The 21,657-nt window shown below is 37.8% G+C and overlaps 2 protein-coding genes across 7 annotated transcripts in view; one reads left to right on the top strand and one right to left on the bottom strand.

The window, feature by feature from the left end:
* Positions 1 to 37: 37 nt before the first annotated feature.
* On the bottom strand, positions 38 to 14,646 carry sybl1 (synaptobrevin-like 1). 4 transcript variants are annotated; one of them, XM_057850673.1, is made up of 8 exons: positions 14,548 to 14,646; positions 12,204 to 12,368; positions 5,055 to 5,112; positions 4,706 to 4,843; positions 4,472 to 4,562; positions 2,882 to 2,949; positions 2,709 to 2,801; positions 38 to 2,000 (listed from the first exon to the last, which is right to left on the bottom strand). In XM_057850673.1, exons 1-8 carry the CDS (start codon positions 14,556 to 14,558, stop codon positions 1,935 to 1,937), a joined length of 690 nt encoding a protein of 229 aa, XP_057706656.1. In that variant the 5' UTR covers positions 14,559 to 14,646; the 3' UTR covers positions 38 to 1,934. The 4 variants fall into 4 exon arrangements, with proteins under 4 accessions (XP_057706656.1, XP_057706659.1, XP_057706658.1 ...); XM_057850676.1 differs by lacking the exon at positions 14,548 to 14,646 and adding an exon at positions 13,302 to 13,448; XM_057850675.1 differs by lacking the exon at positions 14,548 to 14,646 and adding an exon at positions 12,628 to 12,758.
* polr1d (RNA polymerase I and III subunit D) overlaps positions 12,898 to 21,657 on the top strand; it is a 22,761-nt gene continuing 14,001 nt past the window's right edge. For 2 of the 3 annotated variants that reach the window (XM_057850679.1, XM_057850678.1), the window contains exons 1-4: positions 12,898 to 13,189; positions 13,592 to 13,689; positions 13,779 to 13,855; positions 16,039 to 16,121. In XM_057850679.1, coding sequence (XP_057706662.1) covers positions 13,151 to 13,189; positions 13,592 to 13,689; positions 13,779 to 13,855; positions 16,039 to 16,121 — 297 coding nt within the window. In that variant the 5' untranslated portion in view covers positions 12,898 to 13,150. The remainder of the gene's footprint in view (positions 13,190 to 13,591; positions 13,690 to 13,778; positions 13,856 to 16,038; positions 16,122 to 21,657) is intronic. The other variant, XM_057850677.1, reaches the window with a different exon arrangement.

The raw sequence follows: 21,657 nt of genomic DNA, 5'->3' as shown, positions 1-21,657 counted from the left end.
TTCCACAGCCAACCGCTTTCATTCATTTTTAAGTACATTCAAAACAAAATAATTTTCCCAAATACCCATTATTCAATAAGAAGCACAGCAAGAGTTTGTAAAATAAAATGGAAGCAAAAAGGCGCCTATTTAATGTACTCCAAATGTAAAAATTGGTCTCATGTGTGACGTGAGGACAAAATTTGTCGCAGCCAGTGACGTAAATCTTCGGTTATCAGTGTCCACATGATGGAGCCACAAACGCAGAATTCGCAAATCTTCACCTTCCCCATTGTTTTTAAGAACCCTGGTTTAAATCTGCGTGCACGTGTAGATGATAGCTCAAACCGTAGAAAAAGATCTTTTTTCCAAATATCCTGCCAGTGTGGACATGGCCTTGGTTTTTACATTGACGTGGACGTTTTTTTGGGGGTGTTACTGCCCTCATTTCGTTAACATATGATCATTTATTTGCTAATTGCTTTTTGAAGAGATCAAAATAATGTGATTCTAAAATTCATACAAACCTGAGCTTTAGGACAGCAAAATGTAGTTATGAAGACATTGAGATTTAGTTTTTTTTGTTCTACTTTTTTGTTAAGTATGACATGGATGTTTTTAACGTATAAATGCTGTAAACATCAACTCAATAGTATAATTTTTGTTATTTCAAATTGGTATGTATAGTAACTATGTTCATGATGATGATAATCAATTAACAAAGACAACACCAGAAGTAAAAGTGCAATTTGATGATAGACTTAAGGCTATGATAAAGACAGAATTTCATCAAACAAGAACTTTTTTTTTTTTTAAATTAGTAATTCCAATCGTGAGTCGTCATTAGTCACGACGGGTATTTAATATTACCTGCAATGACTGCATAATCCCTCGGATGTACGATATTTTTGTATCTTAGTTCTGTAGATCTTTTACGGCATTACATACTATGATTGTTATGCTTTACTGCATGACATACTATGATTGGTATGAAACCCATAACATCTGGGTTTCATATTCCCATAGGATCTAGTGACAATTACGTTTTTTCCCCCCCTCTTTTTTGTTAAGTGTGACATGGAATTTTTTAAACATTTAAATGCTGTAGACATCAACTCAATAGTATCATTTTTATTCTTTCAAATTGGTATGTATAGTTACTATGTTCATGATTATGATCAATAAACAAAGACAACACCAGAAGTAAACAAAAGTGCATTTTGATGAGACTTAAGGTTATGATAAAGGACAGAATTTCATCAGACAAGAACTTTTTTTCCCCCTGAATTAGTAATTCCAATCGTCATTAGTCACGACAGGTATTCAGTATTACCCGCATAATCACTCAGATGTACAATATTTATTTTTCGTATAATCGCACTATTGTACATCTTTTACTGCATGAGATACTATGATTAGTATGAAACCCATAACATCTGGGTTTCATATTCCAATAAGATCCAAACACTGATTTGTCATGCTCTGTGTATTTTTGTCCAATATGAGTATTCAGTAAAGAGACCATGGACAGTGTGTCTGGTAGCTCTACAGGACTTCTCTGAAGCTTGTAATTTCCATACATCGTTTCAGTGCGCGGCAAGCATTTAAGTACCAGTCATTTTGGTGTATTTTGTTTTCCATTTGAATGGATAGAATACACAGAGCAGTGAATGCTACACATCAGACCAACAAACTACTTTAAGACAATATTATGGTGTCACATCAGTTGTAGGCCAACTTTCTGCAGTCCATTTGAGTGGTATGAGGTGGGACTTCCTCTCTTGAAGCCATGTGTTCACTATCAAAGAAGCAGCAGTGGGAGGAATTGGCTTCAAGGCAATGTGAGGTTATAGAAGTAAATCACAAATAATGTCATTTTTCCGTCCACTGGCAACAATGGTTGAACAAGCGCTTCTCTCCTTTTCGGCATTAGCCTTGTCACGCTCAAGGTCTTCTCATTTGACACAAGAGGGCCAGGTGAGGCCTCCACAGGAAGCAGAGACAATAATGTAAATGACCACCTTACAAAGAAGTGGAAGAAAACAAGTTAATGATGCAATAATTAACTGTGGTAATTAAAAATATTGTTTGCATATACACACACACACACACACATATACACACACACACACACACACACATATATATATATACACACACACACACATATATAGACATATATATACACACATACATACATACATATACTGGACTGTCTCAGAAAATTAGAATACACAATATTCTAATTTTCTGAGACAGTCCTGTATATTGTTCTATGTAAAGGACGTCAGCCAAGGTCGGCCCCCCACATTTTTACCACGCCAAATCTGGTCCCCTTTGCAAAAAGTTTGGACACCCCTGCTTTAAATGGTGGATTAATGTACAGGACTGTCTCAGAAAATTAGAATATTGTGTATTCTAATTTTCTGAGACAGTCCAGTATACACACACACACACACCTGTGACAGAATAACACTTTTTAAAACTACTCTGCTACTCTGGTGTTTTTGTCCTGCCCTAAAGAGGACAGCTACATAGAGAACCTACATAAAGTCGATTGTGGTCCGTCAGTCCGTCAGTGCCGTTACCATTTTTAGGAACTACTGAAATGGGCAAATTTATTCAAAACTAACAGACAAACAAGGTGTGAAGCATAATAATCAATTCTAAAGCCAAGAACAATGAGACTACATCTAATAAAACCAAACATATGACGTAAAATAACTCACCAGGCATACCAGCACAACAACAAAGGTCAGCTTGAGGTTTTTCATACACATGGCTCGGGCCAGATTACGACTTGTGGTCTTAAATGTGACGGACTAAATAGAAAAACAGAAAAGTCTCCATTAAGCTACATAAATAGCCAGCGGCCAGCGCTAGATGAGGATAAACTACTCACAGAATCAACCAGATTCTCTGTTTTGTCAATCAACAATTCCAGTTTCTCCCCTCTCTGGGCAACCAAATCTGCAATATGGATATATGGAGATTGTTAAAATGCACAAAATATGTTATATCACAAATGAAGACTTTGATATGTTTACTCATTATTGCAATATATTCTACACTATATTCCTAATTAAAATATATTAAACGTCAACGTTATATTACGCATAATGCAGCTTAATAAATTACAGCAACGCTTTGTAAACGCTTTAATGTCTTCTCCAGCCCAATTTGTCTTTTTTTAAAAAGAAAAAGGAAAAAAAGATTTGCTTTTTCTTAGGGCTGGGCGACATGGCCTTCAGTACGTATCACGATAAATTGAGCAGATTTACCTCGATAACGATATATTACGATAAATTCGCCCAAGCGGACTGTTATATAATTTGAAAATTTGAATCAATGCATGGAACACAAATTAACCGTTTCTCTTTAAATTTATTTACCAGCTTTCAATTTAACAATTGCACATGCAGTCTAAACATTAAGTATTAAAAAAAAAAATCTTGTAAACAATAACAATTCTAGTGTGAACATTTATAACAGCTTGTATGACTTGAAAAATGTACAACATTAAAAAAATCTATATGACGGCTGTGCAAACATGTCATTCTAACACAAATGACTTGCAGCTTTAACAGTACACTTCAGACAACTTATTGGTAATGGCTGCTGTGACATAATTATTCAACACAAGTGTTTACCCCCACACAGACACAACCAGATTAAAGATGTATTGCTCTGATGCCAATGAAATATTTAAGGTTTTATGATGGCAGAATAAAGCAAACACATACAGAAAAATAGCTGTGGCCATGACACTGTCATATTATATATAGGCTTCACTGTAACAAAAAAAAAAACAAACAAAAAAAAACAAAAACAAAAAAGCTTCACTGTTGGATTATACTTTATGCTGAGTGCTTTACCATCATTATAGCTTTCAGAGAAATCACACAGAGATGCCAAATAACGTGACATAATGATTGCTACATGAAGTCCGTGTCCAGTCCACTCATTAATTTCAGCCGTTTCGACAAGGTTAGAGCCATCCGACTCTTTCACGTTCATTTGTAGCCGCTGTTAGCCGCTAGCGTTAGCCTGTGGCTTGGCTACCAGAAGAAAGCACTGAAAGTATCCTCTTCTGAAATCGTGAGAACCAGGGAGGACAGCGGGTGAAAGCCCTTCTGGAACCCGCCAAGAGTTTACTTAATGTCGGGTGAAAGTTTGGCGAAGCTAACTTAAGCCCGACTCCATCCCGTTTACTTGTAGCGTTAGCCGCTAGCCTACCGGGCTTCTGTTTGTTTGGCTTCCTGATAACCACGTGACTCCATACGTAAGTACACTGCCAGCTTTCTTAAAGGGGAATGAACATAGCCGAACAACACAGAGTCAAAGCGGGAAGAAAAGACTATATTTTCTTGTTTTATTAAATTACCGAATTTGCCGACATGGTCAAAATTACGTCTGTCATCGTGAAGAATTTCGATGACGGTAAATTTTCGGTTTACCGCTCTGCACTACTTTCCATTGATCAAGCACTCACCAATGTTGCGGACCATAATGCCCTTTAAGTCATCTACTTGCATCTGTGTTTCAGTAAGACGATCTGACCCCCGTGGATCTGAGTGATGTTTCTGCAAGAAAGACGGAACAAAGAAATGAGATGTTTTACACATGCACAAAGACGACGAGTAACACATCCCATCACCGAAAAAAGTATGTCTTCCTTGTCACAAAAAATAAATAAAAACACTCAGAGCGCTTGTGTGTAACTTACCATCTGAGCAGCCAACGTCGACGAGAACTCACTGTTCATGGCATACGGCAAGGCTGTTTGTGCTCGTGACCCATATGTGGTCTGAAAGCGCCTCTTGATCTCACTGAGGAAGCTGAACGCGCGTGACCTTTCAAAGTCCTTTCGAATACAAGAATGATGTACAAACAAATATGTTCATACAAACACAACCAACCAGCACATATTCCGCTTTTAAAATTATTTGTGCAATGCAATCACAATTTAATTTGGTGCATGTGTTTGATTTTATCTGTTACACAGAGTGGCTGAGATGCAAAGCACGTTAAAGAATGAAATACTGGATTAAATGATGATGTTAATCAATACTTACATCATCTGTGATGCACAGGTATATGATTCTGTCATGGCAGATGTAATGAAAGAGATAACTGAAAGATAAGAGTGTTAAAGAATATTAATACTCGACCATATACAGTGCATCACAAAAGTGAGTGCACCCATCGCATTTCTGCAAATATTTAAGTATATCTTTTCATGGGACAACACTGACAAAATGACACTTTGACACAATGAAAAGTAGTCTGTGTGCAGCTTATATAATAGAGTTAATTTATTTTCCGCTCAAAATAAAGCCATTAATATCTAAACCACTGGCAACAAAAGTGAGTACACCCCTTAGTGAAAGTTGTCAATATTTTGTGTGGCCACCACTGTTATCCAGAACTGCCTTTACCCCCTGGACATGGAGTTGACCAGAGCTTCACAGGTTGCCACTGGAATGCTCTTCCACTCCTCCATGACGACGTTGCGGAGCTGCCGGATATTTGAGACTTTGCGCACCTCCACCTTCTGCTTGAGGATCCCCACAAAGATGTTCTATTGGGTTCAGGTCTGGAGACATGCTTGGCCAGTCCATCACCTTTACCCTCAGTAAAGTGGTGGTCATCTTGGAGGTGTGATTGGGGTCATTGTCATGCTGGAACACTGGCCTGCGACCCAGTTTCTGGAGGGAGGGGATCATGCTCTGCTGCAGTATTTCACAGTACATGTTGGAGTTCATCTTTCCCTCAATGGAATGTAACTCCCCAACACCTGCAGCACTCATGCAGCCCCAGACTATGACATTCCCACCACCATGCTTGACTGTAGGCATGACACACTTATCTTTGTACTCCTCACCTGGTTGCCGTCACACATGCTTGAGACCATCGGAACCAAACAAATTAATCTTCGTCTCATCAGACAATAGGACAAGGTTCCAGTAATCTATGTGCTTTGTTGACATGTCTTCAGCAAACTGTTTGCGGGCTTTCTTGTGAACTGTCTTCAGAAGAGGCTTCCTCCTGGGGTGACAGCCATGCACACGCATTTGATGTAGAGTGCGGCATATGGTCTGAGCACGAACAGGCTGACCCCCCACCTCTTCAATCTCTGCAGCACTGCTGACAGCACTCCTATGACGATCTTTCAAAGAAAGCATTTGGATGTGACGCTCACCACATGCGCTCAGCTTGTTTAGACGACCAACCCGAGGCCTTTTCTGAGTGGACCCTGCTCTTTTAAAAACCTGGAGGATCTGTGCTGCAGCTCAGTTTCAGGGTGTTGGCAATCTTCTTGTAACCTTGGCCATCTTCATGTAGCGCAACAATACGTCTTTTAAGATCCCCAGAGAGTTCTTTGCCATGTGGTGCAATGTTGGAACTGTCAGTGACCAGTATGAGAGAGTGAGAGCTGCACTACAAATTTGAACACACCTGCTCCCTATGCACACCTGGACCTACTAACACTAACGAGTCACATGACATTTTAGAGGGAAAATGACAAGCAGTACTCAATTTGGACATTTATGGATGGACTTAGTTCCCATACGGTGTACTCACTTTTGTTGCCAGGGGTTTAGATATTAATGGCTATATTTTGAGTTATTTTGAGGGGAAAATAAATTAACTCTATTACCGTAATTTTTACACTATAAGGCGCACCTGACTATAAGCCGCCACCCGCCAAATTTAACACAAAAACGACATTTGTTCATAGATAAGCCACACTGGACTATAAACCGCAAATATCCTCACTGTATTATGGGATATTTACACCAAAAGATATCAACCAGTAACACTTTATTTGACAGCGGCATCATAAGACTCTCATAAGACCAAATGAACCACCATTAAAGTGCCTGTGACACGAAAAAGCATGTTTATTTCATAATACACGCGGTATTTTATGCTCCTGAATGATATGGACCGCTTGGATGTGTGTGGAAGCGATCGCTATATTTATTTAGTTTTTTGAATCCCGCGCCAGGAAAATGAGTGACTTCCGGCTTCGGTCTTGCATTGAGGAGGAGGGCGCTGTGACGTGTACGGTAGAAGACGTCCTCTTCACTATACAGCGTACTGTTGTGTATGGGGACGAAGGATTCAGCTGATTTTGCGGATTAATATGTTTATTTTTCGCATCACGCCAGCCAAACGGCTGCAGAAAAATCATTCTGTATGAGGGAGAGGCGTATGCGCCTTTTTGGAGTTTCAAAAGGTTCCCATTCACCGTGGATATTTACTGTGGGACCATTGGACTTACGAGGAAGTGAGTAAACATCTTGTTTTGTATTATGTGAAATACGAATACAGCGATTACAAAGTAAACACTACAAACTTCCTTTAAATGAAGGACTACTTACGTTTGATCATTGATAGGCATGTAAAAAGCTGTCCTAATGCTCATTAGCAGCAGCACGTTAGCGGCACAATAACTCTAGCCACCCTCCTCCGGGGAACGAACTGTAAATTGCTCTCCGCCGGGCGGTTTGCCGATCCGCAACGACAATAGACAACCGGGTCGTCATGTCAAATAATCCAGGATAGTTATGTGTGATTTTCCGCTTTGAAGACTTTGAAATAGAGGTGGGAATCTTTGGGCACCTAACGATTCGATTACGATTACAATTCAGAGGCTACGATTCGATTATAAATCGATTATTGATGACCCCCCCCCCCCCCGCTATTAGCTGCTAATGTTTTGTACATTAGTTACAAAAACTGAAGAAAAAAAAAGCCTCGCAGGCTTAAATAAACGACTATTTCAGTATCAAGTTAACAGCTAAAAACAATAAATAATATACTCAAATCCCCATTCTGTATCAGCAGCTTTAAACTACATTCAATTAATTTAATGTTGTCAATCAACCGTTAAAGTTGTTAAAATTGCTCCTGTTATTCCATAATTTCCCTTTTGTCTACTTTCAACATGTGAAAGTTTTAAAACTTTTTAAAGATAGATTCAAGTCAATATTTTACCGATTTAGGAGTATTTTAGATAAAAAGTTAATTAGGTTCGCTTGGAAGGTTCGCTACAACAGCCTTGCAGGGAAGTTTACTGCTTTAAGATGGCGGCTGTTTACAAACGCCCGCATCTAGCTTTCTCTACATGTGCTGCTATCGCCACCGAGTATATTCTGTATCTAGTCCTATATAAATACGATATCTACCTTAACATTATGTGGACGTACTTTGTAGCAGCTTTCGGCAGCTGTCAGGTATGTTGTTTTTTTATCTCGCGGCATGAGTTGAGCTAGAGCCGTGAGTTGAGCCGGGTAATGACAAGCATGATGTTTAGCTACTCTCGCTCCGTTCCTCATTGCGTCCTGAAGACCGCGCGAGTGTGTTTTACTTCCGCTTGACATATTTCAATAATCGGAGTTTGGAAGTTTGTGAATCGTTCTCGAATCTTTCACGGCCGAATCGTGAATAGTCTAAGAATCGGAAATTTCGCACACCTCTACTTTGAAACATCACTCGGTTCGGATTAGCATGTCGGCTAGCTGTCACGCCTTCTGGTTTGTTTACATTCTCCGAAGCCGGGGAAGGGAAATGACATATGTTCGATTTAGGTGTCATAAAATATAGTTCGGGAGGTGCGACAGTAAAGGTGAAGTCGACAGTTTTAACCATTATGGAGTAATTTTGCCATGTCGTCCTGAATAAATGCATTTTTATTATTTCATGTTCCATTCAGCACAAGACTGTTATTTGTCATGACCATGCCATTTATTTGGCAATTGGGGAAAATACTTGGATAAAAAGAATATCCTGTAAAAATATTGAAGTAAAGAGACAGAAACAATGACATTTTGCCGCTCTCTTCGTCGCGTTTTCCTCGTTGTGAATAGTTCCCCCTCGACGGGCTGACTGGTCCTTCTCAAGCCATTTATATTGCTATTGGGGAAAATACTTGGATAAAAAGAATATCCTGTAAAAATATTGGAGTAGAGAGACTGAAACAATGACATTTTGCGGCTTTCTTCGTCGCGTTTTCCTCGTTCTGAATAATTCCCCCTCAATGGGCTGAATAGTAAAATCGATGAGCCCAGTCTACCGCTGACGTGATCCACCTGTTGGGGACGCTAAAGCCCTATAATGGTAGGCGTGGCTAACCGGCAGATTAAAAGGCTAATTTCTCGTCATCTGTGCTTTGCTAAATTGTTGTATATAGTCGAATTAGGCCTGAACGATATTGGAAAAAACTATTGTTGCGATTTTTTTTTAGGTTTGCAATATATTGCGATATTATATTGCGATATTAAAAAAAAAAAAAGATCTATCTTTTTTAAAGAAATTTTCACTAAATGACTTGAATAGCTGTTTGGAAATACTTTACATAACACACCGTGACCACAGTGTATTCATATAATACCGTTTAATTTGTGAATGATGAAGATTTCTGTATGAAGGTATCCAGGAAGTCATGTCTGCACAAAATAGATCATTTATTGAATACAATATTTTGCACTTCAACAGCAGCAAATACATTAAATGATAAATAAAAGAGCAGGTGCATTAGTCCCCTAAGTTTTTGACAAAATATAACAATAAATAAAAACTTCTGTAAAATAACAACAAAGTTGTCAACATATTTGAACAAAAATATTAAATATGACAAATAAAAGAGTTGTTCACAAACTATAACAATATATAAAAACCTCAGTAAAACAACAAAGTTGTCAACATATTTGAACAAAAATATTAAATATGACAAAAGAGTTCACAAACTATAACAATACATAAAAACCTCAGTTAAACAACAAAGTTGTCAACATATTTGAACTTAAATATTAAATCTGACTAATAAAAGTGCAAGTGCATTAGTCCCCTGAGTTGTTTACACAAAATATAACAATATAAAACTGCAAAACGGCAACAAAGTTGTAAAAATATTTCAACAAAAATATTAAGTATCAAAAGCTGTACTATATATAGTTATTTGAAAAATACGGTTTACAATAAATTTAAATATAAAAGAAACAAACTCAATTGAACTTGTAAATAATTGAACTGAATAACTGCAAATAACTGTGATGAAAAACAGAACCATTTTAACTCCCAAATTTCCTGCCTTGAATATGCATGAATAAAAAGAAAAGACATTCCTTCAGCTGTGTTATGTATTTGTCTGCATATCGTCCACCTTCCTTGCTCAGCAATTCTCAACTGGGTCTCATAGGTTTTTGGCCAAGACTATTAGTTTATCCACTATAGCAGGCTTGAGACAAGAACGTTGGCATTTAACAATGTTCCCACCTGTGCTAAAAAGCCTCTGATGGGGAGCTCGTAGCAGGAATGCATAGATACCTGCGTTTTAAATGGTCCCACATGTTTGACAGATTACTTCTTGTTGAGGCAACCATGGCGAGGCACTGTCGACAGGGCTGTTTTTTGTCCCTTATGGTCTTGTTCTTGCCAAAATACTTCCAAAACTCCTTTTGGATACAGTCTTCCTTGCTCCTCCAACGTGTTGATTGCTTGCTTTCACTTTGAGAACGGGCCCTCCTCCCTCCGCTCTGCTGTTCGGCCCCTCCTCCCTCCACTCCGCTGTTGCAGGGGAAGGGGGAGGAGCCGATGACTTGCTGGAGAGAAAGAGAAACTGTGCGCTTTTTTCCCCTCTCCTTCCTCAAAACAAACGTTTGTGGATTAAAAAAAATGAAATTAAAAAACTATCGCACGTCCTTGCGATGGGACTATTGCACATGCGCACATCGCGATGGCGATGTTTAAACGATATATCGTTCAGGCCTAAGTCGAATCGTCTCAAAATATGATTCTAATTCACATAATAATGCCGTTTAAGACTTTTTTTCTCGTGTCGTATGCTCTTTAAGCTTTGAACCAATTAGCTCCAAAGCTTAATTGCTTCAAGAAGCTTCATTTGGCCATCATTGTTCTCTTGGGGGAGACAGTCAAACTCTGCTGCCAGCTGCTGTCAACACTGTTGTCATCCAACGGGCCTCCTAGCATGCACTGCAGCGCTACAGATGTAAATAAATCAAAATTCATTTTCTGTGCTAATTATTTCTTCCGTTACTGTTCTAGTTGTTTCATTAATTGCTAGTTATGGAATTTATTAACACTTTATTTGAAGGTGGCGCCATCAGACTGTCATAAAACCATCATAATTATGACATGACACTGCCATGAGCATTAAATAATGCTTATAACAGATGTCATTTTGTGTCATTTGGTAAATTATCTCCCTTTGAATGGTTGTAAAAGATCCAGGCTGGACATTAATGGAGTTGGTGACATAATTTGTCGGATGACACTTAATGACATCTATCATAAGCATTCATTAATGTCCATGATAATGTCACGTCATAATTATGGTGGTCTCATGGCAGTCTTATGATGCCGCTGTCAGATAAAGTGTTACCTATTAACCCAAATAAATAAACAAATAAGCCGCACTGGACTATAAACCGCAGAATTCAAAATGAGGGAAAAAAGTAGCGGCTTATAGTCCGAAAATTACGGTATATAAGCTGCACACGGACTACTTTTCAGTGTGTCAACGTGTCATTTTGTCAGTGTTGTCCTATCAAAAAAAAGATATACTTAAATATCTGCAGAAATGCAAGGGGTGTACTCACTTTTGTGATACACTGTACTCTCTTCACAGCAAATGAGTACATGGCTTAGAATAAAGAATGAGTATTTCATTCTTTGCATTGAAAGAAGCCTTAAATCATGTTCACATTGTATTATTAGTATTTTTAATGGATACCTCTGCTTATTTCAGCAAGACAATGGCAATCCATTCTGCACGTGTTACAACAGTGTGGCTTTCTAGGGAAAGAGTGCGTGTACTAGAGTGGCCTGCCTGCAGTCTCGACCTGTCTCCTAATGAAAATCTGTGGCACATTATGAAGCCTGAGATACAACAACCGAGACCCCGGACTGTTGAACAGCTGAAGCGTTGTGTCTTCATTTCCCTATTGTTTATTTAATGTTGTTTAAAGAAAAAGGTGTATATAATTAAAAATCGGTTAAACAAGATATGCAAATTCTTGTATTCTGTTTTATGTTTATTCAGTCATTGTTGGAATTGGGGTTGTGGTGTTCGGTGATACAGTACAATGCTAATGATACACCAAAATGATAACGGCAGTAAATGCTGAGCACCATGTGGAGATAATAGATCAGAATGAAAAAAAAAAAAAAAATCTGTGGAGGAAATGCAAACTTACCTGCCATGGCTGTATGTCAATTTGTTATTCTCGGATGGAATTTTGGCCAGGATCTGTTCTGTTACTTCGAGGAAGTTTCCGCCACACCATGCATGCTTGGCTAGGATGGTGGTTCCACGAGCCACCACGGCAAATAGAATTGCCATGGTAACAGCTGGCACGGATCTGTTAAAATAATAACATAAAATGATCAGGAGGATAAAACGAAACTGCCGAACGGTTAAATAGGAATGAAAATGCCTGCGGCAACATTCGAATCACATTGTGATTATTCCCAAATAACTAGATAACACGAACCAGAAACTATACAGACATAGACTAGTTATTTTTCTATGCTAATGATGACAACACCAAGCGAAGTACATTTAATGGTAGTGGCACAAATATGCACCAATGGCGATGGAAAGGCTTATTAAATGCTTACTTCAAATGTTTGCTAAATTGAGTTCGAAGAAGCACGATTACGCAAAAGTCGACAAAATAACAAGACTTCCGTACCTTCCAAATCCCTTTCGAGTGACTTCTGCTTATAGCACCCAAACCTCCGGACCGGAACCTAAATTACCAGGATAGTGGGTAATGTAGTCTATTTAATATTTCATATACAAAAAAACTCAATAGACTTGTTGTTGCTGAACTACATCCGTATACGCCCACTGGTGCGTACGTATTACGTCATAATATTGCGACGTTTAAACATCATCAATTAGTCCCCGAATTTAACCTCATAGGTTTTTAGAAAGATTGGTTTTGCAACATTTATTCCATAAAAATGAACATAAAAACAAGAAGATACAAATAGAAAACGTACTGATGCCTGATTTTCCTCTTTGCTAATTCGCACAAAAAAATTAATAAAAAATAAAAATCACCCACTTTTGCCTGACAGACCTTCCTGCGAATCTAATTTTAAATCGATTCACTGACAAAGATTGTTTGGGTTCAGCATGGCTGCTGAAAGCGAGAAGAAACGCATTCTAGAGATGGTAAGAAGCATAGACATCACACAGCCGAATAATTTATAAGCGTGATTATTAGAATATCCGTACATTTTACTCCACAATCGATAGCTTTAAGTGAAAAAAAAAACACACTTACCGTGGTACAGTGCATAGATGTAGTGGCGGTGAGCAAGTTCAAATGTTCCCTCACACGTGGACCAGTCATTATCAAAACAAGAACAACTTTTTTTTTAAACCCTCCACTTAATTAACGATCTTAAATCCATGTTTTTCATTTCTAGAAATAAATTACTTGATATTCAAGCTGGATCTCGGTACCTTTTTAGCTTAAAACGCGGAAGGATATCCACAAGGGAGCGCTGTTGATGGATAGCATGAAAGTATTTGTGGACTGTGTTGCTTGAAATATTTGCAATGTTATTTTAGGTCCAAGCTGATGGTTCTGATGAGGGCAGTGTGACATTTGTGATGCATGATGAAGACCACACCCTGGGGAACTCACTGCGATATATGATCATGAAAGAGTCAGTATTTTTGAATAAATTGAGCAAAGTCATGTTTAACTCATTTGAAACCAACATGCACAATGTTTTCCTTTCTTTCTTTACACCAGTGAGTCTGTTGAGTTTTGCGGCTACACTATCACCCACCCATCAGAGAGCAAGATCAACTTTCGCATTCAGACACGAGGTAAAAGACAACTATTAGTCATTTTCTTTGCATGTGCTACACAACTCCACAGGCTTTCAGCCACGCATAAAGTCTCTCTTTGATCAAAGCACGTGGAATATCATTTTTTCCCCCAACATTGATATCATATTGCCAATGTTCCATTAAATGGTTTTCATTTTCGTTTTCTAAAGACAAACAAGGGAATCTGTTAGTCATATCACATGAAAATGGGTGTGATGCATCAGTAGAAACATCTTAGTTTCAAAGTTAAAATGATGAACTAACTGTGCCAGACAAATCATACCAATGTAGTGATATATTGTGATAACCCCTGTTAAAAAAAAAAAAAAAGTAAGTAGTTCTTATTTTTGTGTTTATTATTATTATTATTGTTCTTTTTTGCACACCACACAGACAGGCAGGCCACACACATCTAGGTAAAGAAAGGGAGATTGCAAGAATGATGGGGCCAAAACTAAACTGAGCTGAGTTTAGGAATACTTGGATCACTGGTTAAAACTTCTCAATGCATTCTTACTGGTTCATCAATTGGCATCAAACTTTCCATCCACTGTATGCTAAATTAAAGATAAGCGAGAACTTAGACTTTACATTTGTACAAATGTGAAATTGTGCTGCATTTAGACAGTCTTATAATAAGTCTGTTGCCTTGAGCAGAAATTGACATTTTCCTTGCCTGTGCAACAAACCTGACTTTCATTCATTCATTGTCTTCCTGCTTATCCTGACGAGGGTAGCAGGTGTGCTGGATCCTACCCGGCTGCCTACTACAGGCAGGAATTAGGTTGAATCAAGAAAAGACTGCTGTGGCTTTTAATAAACCCAACATTTCGTTCTTATGATTGAGTACAATGACTGCTCTTAAAATACAAAAATATTCTTTTCAAGTATATTCATCAAATTCATTAGCTCCACAAAACAGAGACCGATTGATCCTTTTGGCCCAAGGAACGGATTCTTGGAGAATTCATGCCCTCAAGCAAATTCTGAACAGTGACCTCTCCAGGAGCAGGAAGCATGTGCCTTGTTTATTGGATATTATTTTGTCACTCTTGTAATATGAAACTCTCAAAATGAGTCAGTCAGTGAACTTTTACTTTTTACTTACGTTATACTAGGATACGTTTTTTTTTTTCTTACACATTCTAATCCCCCCCCCCCCCCCCCCTTTGACATCTACATTTAGATTGCTGTATTTTGCAGCCACATTTCTTTATTACTCTTATGCTTCATTTTGTAGTTTGTATAATGTCTTTTGTGTTCATTCATTCATCTTCTGAACCAGACCAGGAACTATAAGGTGAACTAATAAATTAAGGTGATACTACAAAGGATTTCAAAATTTAACTTCCAAGTTGTGCAAGGTAGCAAACATATATATTGTACTCACCACCCCCCCATTCTTTTTTTTTTTTTTTGATCATTTGTAGTAATTCCAGGGTAAAACTCGTGAGACCTGTAAAAACCATACAATATACGTGTACATACACATAAACAGTACAAAAAGTTTGAAAATGTTCTTTTAATATTAATATTTTTTCAATGTAAAATACTTGCAGATGCCCTCAAAAGAGTCTTACTAAATTTATACAGAATGCTCTTCTGAGTCCTTCACACTTAACTGGAATTCCTCTACTGGAAGATGCATTCTGATTTGACTAAAACTGATTAGAGACAGATTGCATCCGTAATTTTATTTTCTCAACTGAATTTTGTTGTAAAACAAATGGTATGGCTGCAAATGATGTCATGATAAATTCTATGCTTTTAGTAAGTCCTGACTGCATTCTTTGAAGCAAAGGCATTTGGTTTCAATGAAGAAAAACTGAACATGACTATGAAAAAATAAATTCATGTTGCCAACTGTCACTCTTGTGTTCAAGATCTTTGCTACCCAACCGCAATTCAGTCCCATAAATATTGAAACAGATCCAATTCTTATATTTTTGGTTCAAAAACAGTCATGATGGATTTGAAATGACTTGAGCAAGATGTGCGCCACTGCTAATTTTTAGCTTTTGGAGTATTTGCATCCGAATCAAGTGAACAGTATAGAAACTTTATGCTGTATACCAGTACCAGGCTCATCAGTTTGCTTTTGTTTGTTTGTTTGTTTGTTTGTTTGTTTGTTTTTTGTGGGTGGTCATATCCTTACACGTACCTGCTGTTTTTCTATTCAGATGGAACTCCAGCAGTGGAGCCTCTGAGGAGAGGCCTGACTGAGCTCAGAGATGTTTGCCAGCATGTTCTCAACACTTTTGAGGTAAAACTTTATAAACGTAAACTGCATAAAGTCAGCTAGGGCTACAACTTTATTATTTATGATTTATTATTTTCATAATTGACTAATCGACGATTCAGTCAACGAGTAATCGAATAAATGGCACTTTTTTGCAAATTAACTTCAATATTTAACTTGAACTTGGTTTTAGGCATGTTCTAAATAACAAGACAAAATGGATGACTTCTTCCTGAAAAAAGATAATAGTATAATAATAATAATAGTTTATTACAGCTTTCTGACTTTACTGTTTTAAATAGGTAAAACCTATTAAAGTTTTGAATTAAATAAAGGAGTATACAGTCATGTGAAAAAAATAGGACCTCATTAAATATTCAGCTCTATATTGATTTAATTGCAGGGAAACAAAAAAATTAACATTGTTTTACCCATTAAACCAAATATAACAACAAAAATGCATATTCTAACTGAGGGAAAAGTTAGGGCACCCTACCACCTAATAGCCAGTGTTACCCCCTTTTAACCTCTTAACTTCAGTGAGATGTTTTTTGGAGCTATCGACCAGTCTTTGACATAGGTCTGAAGAAAGTTTGCCCCACTCCTCAACGCAGAATACTTTCAACAGTGACTGACTGCCTGACTGTTGAAGTGAGAGAGAACACCATGGTGAGATGAAAGGAGCTGTCTGACGCCTTTAGAAAGAAGATTGTAGATGCTTATGAGTCTGGTAAGGGATTTCAAAAGATCTCAAAAGAATAAAAATTCAGCCATTCCACTGTCCGGAAATAGTCTAAAAGTGGAGGGCATTCAAAACAGCTGCCAACATGCCCATGTCTGGCCGTCCAAGCACTTTCATCCCAAGAGAAGACCGCATGATGCAAAAAGAAATCTCCAAAAACCGTAAAATGTCATCACGGGACCTACAGCCGGCTCTTGCTGCTGTTGATGTGAAAGTGCGTGCCTCTAAAATCAGAAAGAGTGACAAGTTTAGCCTTCATGGGAGGTGTGCAAGGAAGAAACACTTGCTCTCCAAGGAGAACATGAAGACCAGACTCAAGTTCGCCAGAGTGAATGTAGACAAAGACCAGGACTCCTGGAATAATGTTCTTTGGACGGATTAATCTAAAATTGAATTATTTGGGCACCAGAGCAGAGGACACGTTTGGTGTAAACCCAATACAGCATTCCGGGAAAATAACTTCAATCCAACTGTGAAGCAAGGAGGTGGAAGTGTCATGGTTTGGGGATGCTTTTCTACAGCAGGACCTGGCCAGCTCACCATCATGGAATCCACAATGAATTCTATCGTGTATCAGAGGGTGCTTGAGGAACATGTGAGATCATCCGTAAACAAATTAAACTGAAGCAAAACTGGACCCTGCAACACGACAATGACCCCAAAACCCCCCAGTAAATTCACAAAGGACTGGCTGCAAAGAAATGGAGAGTCCTGGAATGGCCGAGTCAAGGCCCAGATCTTAATCCCATTGAGATGCTGTGGGGTGACTTAAAATGGGGTGTACATGCAAGAAACCCCTCAAACATCTCACAGCTGAAAGTATTCTGCGTTGAGGACTGGGGAAAACTTTCTTCAGACCAATGTTAAAGACTGGTAGATGGCTTACAAAGCGTCTCACTGAAGTCAAGGGGATAAAAGGGGATATAGGTGGTAGGGTGTCCTAATTTTTCCCCCAGTTAGAATATGCATTTTTGTTGATATATTTGGTTCAATGAGTGAAGCAATGTCAATTTGTGTTGCTTACCTGCAATCAAATTTAATTTCTTTTCCAGAGATAAAGAAAAACAAGATCAGACGTTGATATGTAAACATTTCTTAATAAAGAACTGAATATTTAATGGGCTGTCCTAATTTTTCACATGACTGTAAAACATGAAAAGAATTTCTCAGTACACGAATCAGACAGTCTTGTTCATTCAAATTAAAAAAAATGTTGCTGTTAATCGACTTTTTTCCCCTGTAGGCAAGATGCTGATCTATATTGTATCAAAGGTTTATTTATTTTCTGTTAGCACACTAAATATTAAAATAGAATAAGGAAGAGACGGACTGTAATGAATCAGTTTTCTGTAGCCAACAGTTATTCATTATAATCCAACTTCTAAAGCTGTGCAGAAGGGGTTATCAAAGTTTATTCACAGTCCATTTACTGTTTGAATGGGAGATTGTGTTGAAAGGAGACTAGGCAGGGGTAGGCAGCTCCAGCTTGTTTTCCATGTCTCCCTCCTTTAACACACCCAATTCAAATGATCAGCTCATCAGCTGCTGCAGCCTGATAACGATCCTGATTTTTTGAGTCAGGTGTGATGGAGGAGGGAGACATCGAAAACAAGCTAGATAGGGGCTCTTGAGGGCCAGCGTTGAAAAGCCCTGCTCTAAAGTGTTATATGAATGGGTGTATGTGTGTGTTTTTTCTATAAAAAGAAATGAGGCAACTTTTCTATCTAACAAGAACTCAAGTGCCAATATGCTTGACCAAAACACAATACAAGGACGCTTATTAGACACTATCGCTAAATAGCTTAGTGCTCTGTGCTAAGTATTAATGCCTCATCAACGAAGAATATAAACTAGGGCAGTCAAAATGATCGCGTTAACGAGCGGTATTTAATTTTTTAAATTAATCATGGTAAAATATTTGACGCATTTAACGCACATGCCCCGCTCAAATAGATTAAAATGATAGCACAGTGTAATGTTCACTTGTAACTTGTGTTTTTTGGTGTTTTGTTGCCCTCTGCTGGCGCTTGGGTGCGTCTGATTTTATGGGTTTAAGCACCACATGAGCATTGTGTAATTATTGACATCAACAATGGCGAGCTACTAGTTTATTTTTTGATTGAAAATTTTACAAATTTTATTAACACGAAAACATTAAGAGGGGTTTTAATATAAAATTTCTATATCTTGTACTAACATTTATCTTTTAAGAACTACAAGTCTTTCCATCCATTGATCGCTTTAACAGAATGATAATAATGTTAATGCCATCCTGTTGATTTATTGTTATAATAAACAAATACAGTACTTATGTACAGTATGTTGAATGTATATTTCTATATATACTGTACATACCCAAACCATGCACAAGTGAGTACACCCACGATTAGTCAGCAATGCCCCAACAACATGTTTTATGAATCAAATAACTACACAAATTGGTTTACAGAAAACATTTTTATAACATACATACTATACATCAATTCAACAGTTATACTTAAATTTTCGAATAGTTGCAGCATTAATGTGAGACGTTCAATTTTGCATTCTCTCACTCTGTAAAATTCACTGTGTATGGATGGATTTCACATACTGGAATATTTTGTTCTTTGCTCTAAGTTATTTTTCAATAAAATTATCAAGAATATAAAAGTTATGTTTTATGAAGCTCCACTGACTATAGTAATCACTGGATGAGTAACATGCACAATGGTTCACTCGTCTGACTTAGTCATGTGAAAAAATTACACACCCCATTAAATATTCAGTTCTTTATTAAGAAATGTTCACATATCAATGTCTGATCTTGTTTTTCTTTATCTCTGGAAAAGTAGGTGATCTAACTCTAAAAGATCTAAAGATCTAAAAATAATCTGACTTAACTGTATTAGGCATGTTTTAGACTTGTTCTAAATGACAAGACAAAATGGATGACATCTTCCTGAAAACATATAATATTGTATTACAGCTTCCTGACTTAACTGTACTGTTTTAAATAGGTAAAACCTATTAAAGTTTGAATTAAATAAAGGAGTATACAGTCATGTGAAAAAATTAGGACATCTCATTAAATATTCAGTTCTATATTGATTTAATTGCAGGTAAACAACAAAAATGAACATTGTTTTACTCATTAAACCAAATATGGCAACAAAAATGCATATTCTAACTGAGGAAAAAAATAGGACACCCTACCACCAAATAGCTAGTGTTACCCCCTTTGGCTGAAATAACTTCAGTGAGACACATTTTGTAGCCATCTACCAGTCTTTGACATCAGTCTGAAGCGAGTTTGCTCCACTCCTCAATGCAGAATGCTTTCAGCTGTGAGATGTTTGAGGGGTTTCTTGCATGTACAGACCGTTTCTAGTCATCCGACAGCATCTCAATGGGATTAAGATCTGGGCTTTGACTCTGCCATTCCAGGACTCTCCATTACTTCCTTTTCAGACAGTCCTTGGTGGATTTACTGCTATGTTTTGGGTCATTGTCATGTTGCTGGGTCCAGTTTCGCTTCAGCTTTAACTTTTTTCCACAGATGATCTCACATGTTCCTCAACCACCCTCTGATAGATGATAGAATTCATGGTGGATTCTGTGATGGTGAGCTGGCCAGGTCCTGCTGTAGCAAAGTATCCCCAAACCATGACACTTCCACCTCCATGCTTCACAGTTGGGATGAGGCTCTTTTCCAGGAATGCTGTATTGGTTTCACGCCAAACATGTCCTCTGTTCTGGTGTCCAAATAATTCAATTTTAGATTCATCTGTCCAAAGAACATTATTCCAGAAGTCCTGGTCTTTGTCTACATTCACTCTGGCAAACTTTAGTCTGGCCTTAATGTTCCTCTTAGAGAGCAAAGGTTTCCTCCTTGCACACCCCCCATGAAGGCTAAAGTTGTGAAGTCTCTTTCAGATTGTATTGGCATGCACTTTCACATCAACAGTAGCAAGAGCCTGCTGTAGGTTCCGTGATGACATCTTAGGGTTTTTGGAGATTTCTTTTAGCAGCTTGCGGTCTGCTGTCGGGGTGAACTTGCTTGGACGGCCAGACCTGGGAATGTTGGCAGTTGTTTTGAAGATTGTCCTCCACATGTAAACTGTTTTCCGGACGGTGGAATGGCTGATTTTATATTCTTTTGAAATCTTTTAAAATCCCTTACCAGACTCAAAAGCGTCGACAATATTCTTTCTGGAGGCTCCAGACAGCTCCTTTGATTTCACCATAGTGTTTTTCCTTCACTTCAACAGTTAGGGGCACACCAAACTAAATGTGAGGTTTAAATAAGCCAAGGCTCCTTCAAAACACTGGGTAATTATGTTCTAATCTTGTGCACCTGATACCCCTGTGTGTGATTTTAGCCATTTTAAGTAGGATTGAATGTGGGGATGTCCTAATTTATTCCTCAATAGAAATTGCATTTTATGTGAAGTTATTAAAAAATATTTTTTTCAGTTTAATTGTTTGATTCTATTACTTGAATCTCTCAAGATTGTTAAAATTGATATTCAATATCCATATGAACAAATGTGTTAGAAAAACCACAGGCTTCCATACGGTGTCCTAATTTTTTCACATGACTGTACGTGCAGGCACTGAGAGTTGAATTTCTGTGAATGAGAACATTAGTTGAATGTTGTTTTTTAAATATATTGTGTTGTAGTAGTTAGTGGTGTGAAAACTAAATGGATTAACATTATACAAAACAGCCGTACACACGGTACATAGCCTCCATGTGCCTTTCTCAAGAACTTTCATCTTTAATAAACTATTCCACTCCACAACTAGTCATGACAGGCTCTTTCTTGTAGAACATTT

Source organism: Corythoichthys intestinalis, chromosome 11, assembly GCF_030265065.1.
Source record: "Corythoichthys intestinalis isolate RoL2023-P3 chromosome 11, ASM3026506v1, whole genome shotgun sequence".
In the NCBI taxonomy this organism is placed as follows: domain Eukaryota; kingdom Metazoa; phylum Chordata; class Actinopteri; order Syngnathiformes; family Syngnathidae; genus Corythoichthys; species Corythoichthys intestinalis.
The sequence above is the reverse complement of the archived record's forward strand: the minus strand, read 5'-3'. Positions and strand labels throughout refer to the sequence as shown.